Source organism: Solanum verrucosum, unplaced genomic scaffold, assembly GCF_900185275.1.
Source record: "Solanum verrucosum unplaced genomic scaffold, falcon-dt-bn FXZP01000182.1, whole genome shotgun sequence".
Taxonomy (NCBI): domain Eukaryota; kingdom Viridiplantae; phylum Streptophyta; class Magnoliopsida; order Solanales; family Solanaceae; genus Solanum; species Solanum verrucosum.
Genome location: NW_026020378.1, coordinates 553,838 through 564,955, shown reverse-complemented (window position 1 = coordinate 564,955; position 11,118 = coordinate 553,838). Strand labels below are relative to the sequence as shown.

Genomic DNA, 11,118 nt, shown 5'->3' with positions numbered 1-11,118 from the left:
GATGCAGGATGAGATTATTTGTTACTGGGTTATCTCATCAGTCTAGTAGGGAAGGCAGAAGAGTAATGCCAACCGGTCATCTTTCCAACAGAAACAGAAGGGGCCTGCTCCATCATCTGCTAATGCACCTGCACCAAGGAACAAATGTGAGTACAATAGTAAGAGTTAATAGGGTTTCAAAGCTAGACCGGCCCATTCTCATGGTAGTATGGCACAAGGGGGTAGTAAGCCTTTTGCATGTGCCAAGTGTGGTAGGAGCCACTCAGGGATATGTCATGATGGCTCCATTAGTTGCTTCAAATATGGCCAAAATGGTCATTTTATGCGAGAGTGTCCTAAGAACATGCATGGAATGATAATAGGGGCAATAGAGCCCAGTCTTCTATAGTTCCTCCATCAGACAGAGCTGCATCTAGAGGAGCTACTTCAGGGACTGGCGGAGGAGCAAACCACCTTTATGCTATCACTAGTCAGCAAGAGCAAGAGAATTCTCCAGATGTTGTCACTGGTATGATCAAAGTCTTTAACTTTGGTGTCTAGGCTTTGCTAGATCCAAGAGCGATTTTATCCTTTGTAACTCCTTATGTTGCGATGAATTTTGATGTTCTTCCTGAAAAACTTAGTGAGCCCTTTAGTGTTTCTACACCTGTTGGTGAGTCTATTCTAGCAGAGAGAGTCTATCGTGATTGTACCATTTCCGTCAATCACAAGAGCACTATGGCTGATTTAGTTGAGTTAGACATGGTAGATTTTGATGTCATTCTTGGTATGGACTAGCTTCATGCATGTTATGCCTCAGCTGATTGTAGAACTCTAGTTGTCAAGTTCCAATTTCCTTATGAGCCATCTATAGACCGAAAGAGTAGTTCAACGGTGTCTAAGGGTCATTTTATTTCGTACCTCAAGGCAAGAAAGTTAGTTTCCAAGGGGTGTGTCTATCACTTAGTCCGAGTTAATGACTCTAATGTTGAGATACCTCATATTCAGTCAGTTCCAATAGTAAAAGAGTTTCCAGAAGTTTTTCCAGATGATCTTCCTGGAGTCCCTACTGAGAGAGAAATAGACTTTGGTATAGATATTCTTCCTAATACTCGTCTTATTTCAATTCCTCTATATAGAATGGCACCAACAGAGTTGAAAGAGTTCAAAGAGCAGTTGAAAGATCTCATATAGAAAGGTTTTATTCAACCAAGTGTCTCACCTTGGGGCGCTCCGATCTTATTTGTGAGGATGGTTCCCATAGAATGTGTATAGATTACCGTCAGTTAAACAAGGTTACCATTAAGAATAAGTATCTTCTTCCAAGGATTGATGATCTCTTCGATCAACTTCAGGGTGCCACTTGTTTCTCTAAGATAGACCTCAAATCTGACTACCATCAGTTAAGAGTAAGGGAATGTGATATTCCAAAGACAGCTTTCAGGACCCGTTATGGTCATTATGAGTTTCTGGTCATGTTGTTCGGTTTAACTAATGCTCATGGACCTTATGAATAGAGTATTCAAGCCTTATTTAGATATGTTTGTTATCGTATTCATTTATGACATTCTAACCTATTCAAGGAATAGAGAATATCATGCTAGTCATCTCAGAATTATTCTCCAAACTTTAAAGGATAAGGAGTTATATGCTAAGTTTTCTAAATGTGAATTTTGGATTGAGTCTGTGGCATTCTTAGGCCATATTATTTTCGGTGATGGAATTAGAGTTGATACTAAAAAAATAGAGGCATTGCAGAATTGGCCTAGACCCACATCTCCAACTGATATTAAGAGTTTCTTGGGGTTGTCTGGATATTATAGAAGGTTTGTAAAGGGGTTCTCACCTATTTCATCTCCTTTGACTAAGTTAACTCAGAAAACAGTTAAGTTTCAATGGTCTGAAGCTTGTGAGAAAAGTTTTCAGGAATTGAAAAAGAAGTTGACTACTGCTCCAGTTTTGACCGTACCAAAGGGTACACAAGGCTTTGTGGTTTATTGTGATGTGTCTAGAGTTGGTTTGGGTTGTGTATTAATGTAGAATGGCAAAGTTATAGCTTATGCCTCCAGACAACTTAAGGTTGACGAGAAGAACTACCCAACCCATGATTTAGAGTTGGCTGTCGTATTATTTGCCTTGAAAATATGGCATCATTATCTGTATGGTGCTTATGTAGATGTGTTCACCGATCACAAAAGTCTTTGGTATGTGTTTAGTCAGAAAGAGTTTAACCTTAGACAAAGATGGTGGTTAAAGTTACTCAAGGATTATGACATGAGTATTCTTTATCACCCAGTAAGGCTAATGTTGTTGATGATGCCTTGAGTAGATTATCTATGGGTAGTATCACCAATTTTGAGGAAGATAAGAAAGAATTAGCAAAAGATATGCTTAGATTTGCATGATTAGGAGTTTGATTAATGGATTCCACAGAAGGAAGAGTAGTGATGATGAATGGGGCTGAATCATCATTAGTGTCAGAAGTGACAAAAAAGCAAGACCAAGATCTTATTTTTCTTGAATTGAAGGCAAATGTTCATAAGAAAAAAGTAATGACTTTTGAACAAAGGGGAGATGGTGTATTGAGGTATCAAAGTAGATTGTGTGTACCAAGAGTGGATGAACTCCAAGAGATGATCGTGGAGGAATCTCATAGCTCCAGATATTATATCCATCTGGGTTCCATAAAGATGTATCGTGATCTGAGAGAGGTTTATTGGTGGAGTATTATGAAGAAGGGCATTGCAGAGTTTGTTGCTAAGTGTCTGAATTGCCAACAAGTTAAAGTAGAGCACCAGAGGCCCGGTGGTATGGCGCAGAATATAGAACTTCCGAAATGGAATTGGGAGATGATCATTATGGATTTCGTTACTGGCTTGCCACGGTCTCACAGGCAACATGATTCTATTTGGGTGATTATTGATAGAATGACAAAATTAACCCACTTTTTGCCGGTTAAGACTACCCATTCAACAGAAGATTATGCCAAGTTATATATTCAAGAGGTAGAAAGACTTCAGGGGGTTCCAATTTTCATTATTTCAGATAGAGGTGCACAATTTACTGTACAGTTTTGGAAGTCATTCCAGAGAGGCTTGGGTTCAAAGGTGAACTTGAGTACTGTTTTTCATTCCTAGACAAATGGTCAAGTAGAGAGCACTATTCAGACTCTAGAAGATATGTCGAGGTCCTGTGTGATTGATTTCAAGGGTAATTAGGATGATCACCTACCTCTCATTGAGTTTGCCTACAACAATTGTTATCATTCTAGCATCCAAATGGCTCCTTATGAAGCTTTTTATGGGATAAGACTCAGTGCATTAAGCTATGGAGAAAGTTAAGATTATCCAAGAGAGATTAAAAATAACGCAGAGTCGTCAGAAATCCTACACAGATGTTAGGAGAAGAGACTTAGAGTTTGAAGTAGATGATTGGATTTACTTGAAAGTTTCACCCATGAAGGGTGTTATGAGATTTGGCAAGAAGGGGAAGCTTAGTCCCCGGTATATTGGTCCTTACAGAATATCCAAGAGGATTGGCAATGTGACTTATGAGTTAGAGCTACCCCAAGAGCTTGCAGCGGTTCATCCGATATTCCACATTTCTATGTTGAAGAAGTGTATGGGTGATCCTTCACTTATCATACCTACTGAAGATATTGGTATCAAGGATAGCTTATCTTATGGGGAGATTCCTGTTTAGATTCTAGATCGTCAAGTTTGCAAGTTGAAGACCAAAGAAGTAGCATCAGTCAAAATTCTTTGAAGAAATCGGTTTGTTGAGGAAGCTACTTAGGAAGCTGATGAGGATATGAAAAAGATATACCCACATCTCTTTGAGCCCAGAGAAATTCCAGTTCAAGGTATTAATACTCTTCTTAGTACTCTTTCATTGATATACTGAATGTGTTAGATTTGCTTGTTGGGTGTTTGAGTTGAATGTTAGATGTTACACCCTTAGCCTACTAAGAGTAATCTCATTCGAGGACGAATATTTCCAAGGGGGAGATATTGTAACACCCCGCTACTAGAAAGACTTAGAATTAGAAAGAAACCGTTTTTGGAAATAATCAAATTTGAAAAGTTTGACAAAATTAAGCTAAGTATGAGTTTTGAGTCAACTTCAAACGACCATAACTCCTAACTCAGGATAAGTTAGGTGTAATACAAGATACCGTATGAAATATCTTTGAATTATCTTTCCATCTCCACCGAGTTTGATCAATTTCGAATTCGTATGAGAGAGAGATATGTCCATTTGTAGTTGGGCTGTCTACATAAAGAAAGTCAAAACCGGATTTTAGAAAGGTATTATGGTCTTTTCACTACCTAATTAATTAAATTCATTTTTGGTAATTAAGTTGGGGTCTCAATTGATTGGATTCAATTTACACTTCACAAAAATAAGCCAGGGTTTTGAGAGAAGAGGAAAAAAGAGGAGAAGAAGCTTGGAACCGTCGAGTTCTTGAAGAATTGATTGTGGGTTTCGCCAAGAATTCAATCCTACGAGGTATGTGAGTTCACATAGTGTTGGGTTCATTCACCCACGCACCAAACATGTTTATTTCAATATGATTTTCGTCCTAAAAGATTGAGAATTTGATGTTCTTGAGTTGTGTTCTTAAATTGCTTTCGTTCTTGAATTTGGGATGAGATTGAGGAGTTCTTGAGAGTTTAATGTCGATTGTTAGATTTGTTTTGAGTTAGATTATAGTGTATATGTTCTGGGTATCTGAATCTAAAGAGGAATTGAGAAAAATAATCGAATTTAGGCGAATTGGGGTTAGAAAATGAAGAAGGAAAAAGTCGGGCAAATCTGAGTACCAGGTCCGCATCCCTCAGCATTGGAAAAAATTTCTCCACGTCGTGGAGAGGTCACGGACCCTTCTGGCTAAAAATTTATTTCGCGACCAAATATTAAAATGCATCTCCGCGTCGCGGACTTGCTTCCAAACAATGATTTCTTGATAGTTTCTCATGTTTAACTATCTAAAAACACTCCTTAACATCACGAGATCTTTTCTATCACAAATCACAACCTTTAATCCATAAAATTCAAATTCAAGAAAAGTTAAAAGCCAAATCTAGAGAGTTCTTAGAGTCTTTTCAAAGTCTTTTGCAAATGCTTTAAACTTGTTTTAAGCCTTGAGTTTTGAGTTGAGAAAAGAGTAAAGAGTGAAGTTCATTTCTTCAAAAGAGTATATGGAAACTATGTATTCCCAAAGAGTAAATGTTTTCACATTTAAACAAGAAAGCAAACATCGATTTCCAAAACAGCCTTTGAGCTAGTTTTCAGTAAAGAGTAAATGCTTTCACAATTAAACAAGAGAGGAAACAATGATTTCCTAAAGAGCCTTTGGGCTAGTTTTTGAGTAATTATCTCAAACCATAGAAAAAGTTGTGTTTTTAAACATATGAGCTAGTTATATTTTGGGAGTAGTATTGAGCACCAATATGGGGGAGAGTTCAGACAACTCCCAGCCCCATAAACCATGTAGTCATCATGGGTTGAAAAATGGTCATACTTTTTAGATGATTCCTTAGTCCTTTTAGCATAAACTAGTGGATCCACTTAGTAATTAGGTTCTAGACCCCTGGCAAGGTATAGGACGACCCTGACAACGTGAGGCAAAATGTTGTACCATCACATAGCTCTTAAGTGATGGTTTTTTGTTAGAGAACCTCCCATAGAAGTATTTTGTATTCTTATATACATAGAGTTAATTGTATCTTTATATACAAACAGAGTTTATATTGTATCTTTGCATACAGATTGAGTTGCTTTTGTATTTCTAAATACACAAACTTGTTATCCATGTTTTAAAAGCTTTTCTTTATATTACATTCCTCTTATTGCCTTATATTGAAATGAGTTAGTTGAGTTGAGTTGAGCTTAGGTATGTTCTTTCAGTTCCTTTCAAGCTTATGTCTTGTTTTAGAATTCCCCTCGCATGCTCGTACATTCAATGTAATGATGTCATTTGGCTTGCATCGTTGTTATGATGCAGATACAAGTAACTAGGATCAACATCCAGCGCATCATTGATTCTAGTTGAGCTTCAGAGTTGTTGGTGAGCCTCCTTGCTTCCGGAGGATCCCTTTTATTGTTTTATTAGTTAGTTCATTAGGATGTCGTAGGTCTTGTCCCGACGTCCATCTCAGTTGTTAGAGGCTTCATAGACAGTTAGTTATTCATTTGTCTTTATCTTGTTATTGGCTTATGTTTTGAGACTTGAGTTGCCATCTTGGCTAGTTGAATGTTTCTTTTAAGACATTCTAAGTTTAATTCATGATTTCATATTTTGAGACTATTTCCTTGTAATATAAGTCTTCCGCTGAGTAGTAAGCCAGACCAAGGGTTCGCTTGGGGCCAACAATGGTTCTCGAGTACCAGTCGCACCCAGGGTGTAGGCTTGGGAAGTGGCATTTGATTAAGAAAAATATTAAGATGGTGATCTTTTGGAGAGGTTCTCATATTACATCCCTCTTTTTGTTAAAAAATAATTACATATAATTTAACTAAGAAGCATAAAACGTTCACTTATAAAAATATAGACTTCTTTGTCACTGGCAAAATTGTACTCATCACATATAAATTCTGTATACACTATTTGTAAGGGGTTTGCTCATTGAACACTAAGTAGTTCACTGATTTAACCCACTTCAACAGCCAACAACCTTGTTGACGTTAGCCTTCCAACACTTAAACAAATTTATGATTGTTTTGGCTTTAACTCGAAATATAGGTAGCAACATTTTGAGGCTAACACTTGGACATTTTTAGGCAATATAAACCAATAGGCAACAATATAGAAGATAGCCAAGCAATTTAGAAGAAGAGAATAAGACAATCAGCTTTATGGAAAACTCAATTTCCAACTCATATTAATTAAAGTGAATACAAGAACACTTATTTGTACCAGCCTTGACACTATAAGATCACCCTAGACCTTATACTTAGATTCGTCACTCTAATTAGTATTCCCTAATACTTAGAACAACCAATTCGAAATTCCACATTAGGCAACCTACACATTTATAATTCTATGCATCCAAGTGGCGTAAAAGGAAGGAAACACTTGTTGGCTTTAGTCTGATCCTCTCCTATGTAGTTGACAATCCACAACTACTTAGGATATTCAAATTAATTCAAACAAGGCGCCAAAACCAAGCTTCAACCGAAATAGGATAAGGCTGCACTTTTTGTAACCACCAATCATGTGCTTGACATATGCTTTGTAACCGCAGGACAGATTTGGCTTTGCTTGTCTTCTGGCCGAGCTACACCCATGCATACCATTGCCTTACTTAGTCTTTTCAAATTTTCATTGCTCTCACTCAATGATGCCAGACCAATGTTCAAAACTATGTCATTTCCTTATCTCACGTTGGCATCAATGCCCTTTGCATTGTTGCCTTAGCTTTGCCAGTCGTTTGCATTTGCAAGTCTTTGAATATCAATACCATGCCCACATAACATTATTAACAAGTCCTCACCAAGTTGCCTTGCCCTCAAGTCTTTGGTCCTCACTTGCTACTTCGAAATCAGACTTTGGTGCCATTTTGTACATCTGAACTTTGTCAACGGTCCGTCGCCAACTTAGTCTTGCATGTTTGTTTCCTTGGCTTATGCAAGTGACAAGGTCAACATGCTTTAAAACCTTGTCCATGCTGCCATCTAACTGATTGACTAGATCAGGGTCAAACACTATCCATATATGCAAGTTAAATTTATCAAGGATAAGCTATAAGTTATATAATTTTATGAAAATAATATTTATAAATTATAATAGTATGTTATCATATCCAGAGGCGTATTCAGGAGGGGGTCACCGGGTTCACGTGAACCCGTGCTCCCCTCCTGAAATCATATATAGTAGTGTTATATTTTTTAAAAATATTTAAATATAGATATGTGAACTCACACTTGAAGTATTATACCGTGCGATTATGTTGGGTGCACCTCTCTAAGTGAGGTTAGAAATTTGAATCTTTTAGTTATCTTGTTTTATTTTCCTTTTTAAAATTGGGTTATATTTCTCTAAGTGGTTTGGATAGGTAAAAATAACTTTGGACCTATAATTTTAAAATTTTAATTATTTTTAGTGATAAGAACCTAAATGTTAAATCAATCAAATTTATATCTTAAATTCACCTTTTTGTAATAGTACACCCATCATCTCAAAATTCTGGACACGCCTCTGATCATATCAAATATTTTACTCTTACATGATTTTGATTAGAAAAATACTGAGGTTAAAAAAATCCCATGCAAAGAAAATAAAGTATAGCGCACCCAACTATCATTCATCCCCATGCCCTGATCCCACCCACCACTTGCCATCTTCTAGCCCCTCTCTCTCTCTCTCTCTCTCCTCTGCTTTTACTATCTCCAAACTCTGTTCAATACCACACTCCAATCTTTGCTCTCCACTTTCACTTCCATTTCTCTCTCTCTAGAAAATCACCATGTTTGATGATTCTGTATCTACTGTCTATTCTTCAATCTGGGCATCCATGAATAGCTGGTTCACTCCCACTGTTCTTTTTGTTCTTCTCAATGTTATGATAGGTACCATTGCTTTTACTTCTTCCTTAGCTAACCAAAAACATAATCATCCAAAACAACAACAAGACAACTCACATCAACAGGAAGATTACTCACAAAATCAGCCTCAACAACAACAGCCCACTAAACTTGTGAGATCTCCTTCTCTTCTTCAACGCATCAAATCCATTAATTTCTCCAATTACAGATCTCAAGAACCTGTTAAGGATTACAGCTTTGAACATCCCCATCCCCATCAACAAGAAACCCCACCATTCGAACCACCAACACATTACATATTTGAACCAGCTCCTGAACATACTACCGTAGAACCAGACACCACCACCCAGTATATTTTCAATCAAGAGAAGAATGTCCAAAAGGCACAAACCCAGTACGATTTCCAGCAAACCCATCAGGAAAATCTCCCAGATACACAGACCCAGTACCTATTTCAGCACACCCATGAGCAAAAATTCGGAAATATGGAACCGGATTTCCATTTTGAAGAAACCCTTCCAGAAAAATCGAAATCGACCCAGTTCATTTTCCAGCACACCCATGAACAGAAACTTAAAAATATGGAGACCCATTTCGATTTTCAGCAAATCGAAGAGGAAAATGAAGATGATGAAGAAGAGGAAGGCGAGATGAAGAGCTTGGATGAAGTGTACAGTCAGTTAAGTGAACGACACGTGAGCAGGAGCAGATCAGATACGAAGCCGTCAGCAGGTGAAGCTCCGGTGAAGTTGCCGACGAAGATGAAGAAATCAGCTAGTATGAAATCGCCATTTGCGCATTTTGAAGAAGAAGCCATCGTAGAAGCTCGGCGGCCGGCGACTACAAGGGAGAAGAATGCTAAAACAAGCAATGAAGACAATGAAGTCGATGCAAAAGCCGATGATTTCATCAACAAATTCAAGCAACAGTTGAAGTTGCAGAGGTTAGATTCCATTCTCAGGTACAAGGAGATGATTGGCAGAGGTAGCTAAAGGTATAAATTTCTGGGGGTTAATTTTCAGTTTCTAATTAGTTTTTGGGGCAAACTGTAGAAATTGGAAAAGTAAGATCCAAATGTTGCACCTTTTGGTCAATTGTCTTGTCCTTGAAATTTGACAAATCAAGGGTTCTATCGAAGGGCATTTTAGTAATTCAACTTATGCCACAAATATATGGTTTGTGATGTCTGAAAAAATGTGGAGAGAGATTTTTTTATGGGTGTTGTTAGAGCTAATTTCAGTGTAATGTGAATTTAGTCCACATTTTAAACTTTATGTTCAAATAGGTCATCTTATTTTTACTTTCCTTCAACAAATAGCCCCAAAGAAAATCTCCATTTTTCTTTTTACTTCTGTTTTTGATGTACTCTCTGGTAACTTTATTGTTATTAATGACTGTTTATGGTGAAGAAAACAGCCACCATATAGATTTTTGGTTCTGAATTTGTATTATTATCCCATGTTACCTTTGTATTTCTCACAATGAATACTCCCTCCGTTTCATTTTATATGTCACCTTTTGAACTTCAAGAATCAAATAAGTTTATCTTTGATCGTAAATTTTTCATAGATCTTTTAAACATTTTGAATTATCAATTATTGTGACTCATAATAGTTTTTACGTCGTTTACAAATATATAAATTTTATTCCAAAAAAATTAAAGATTTCATGCACAAATTACCGGTTAAACTTAAATTGTTTGACTCTCAAAACATAAAAGGTGTCATATAAATTGAGACAGATGGAGTACATTTTTAAGGAGTTATATTGAGTCAAGAAAAAAAATATTATAATTTATTTGGATTCGCGTCGAAAGGGTTAAATCATTTTCTAATAAAGACAATTCGAATTCGAAATCTCTAATTAATGATACCCCATTTCTTAACAAAGGTAATTCGAATCCAAAATCTCTAGTTAATGAGTGTATTATCTTAACAAGATGGTAAGTGCCCACCCAAACTAAGGGTCCGTTTGGCCATTCGATATGATATCATGATATAGAATCATGAGATGAAATTGAAGGTTTGTTTGGACATGCGATATGAAATTTTTGTGTTATATTTTTTCTCATAAACATAAAAATTTCATAAGTTGTAAAACTATTAAAATAGCCCAATTGTTTATTCAATCTTATCAAATAAACAAAAATTATAAAATCGCATAATAAATTATTACAAAGTTATTTGTTCTTCAGTTAAATAATTGTTTCATCTAACTTTAATTTAATTAAAAAAATTGAACATAAATTGTACTTGATATGCTCATATCTCTCAACTACTCTTACAAATAACCTATAAAGTAGGAAAAAAAAACATGCATTAGTGAGTAAATATTAACTTAAAAGTTAAATGCCCTAAGATAAAAATTAACAAATATCACTAACTTCTAACTATTTACAAGAAAAATCAATAGTTAAATATTATTGAATAACGAAATTTTAAAAAGTTACCACAAGTTTGAGTAAAAAGTACTTCTAATAAAATTTAATCAAAAAAATTATAACTAGTCCACTTGACTAAATATTAATAACTAATTGATCAAATTTTCTCAAGTCCTCAATCAATTGGACTTGATATTCTTCAGTCATGTGAA

The 11,118-nt window shown here is 36.1% G+C and overlaps 1 protein-coding gene across 1 annotated transcript; it reads left to right on the top strand.

Annotated features, from left to right (window-relative positions):
* Positions 1-8,261: 8,261 nt before the first annotated feature.
* Positions 8,262-9,867, top strand: LOC125838672 (pathogen-associated molecular patterns-induced protein A70-like). Its single transcript, XM_049517710.1, has one exon. It carries the CDS (start codon positions 8,448-8,450, stop codon positions 9,516-9,518), a length of 1,071 nt encoding a protein of 356 aa, XP_049373667.1. The 5' UTR covers positions 8,262-8,447; the 3' UTR covers positions 9,519-9,867.
* Positions 9,868-11,118: the final 1,251 nt, after the last annotated feature.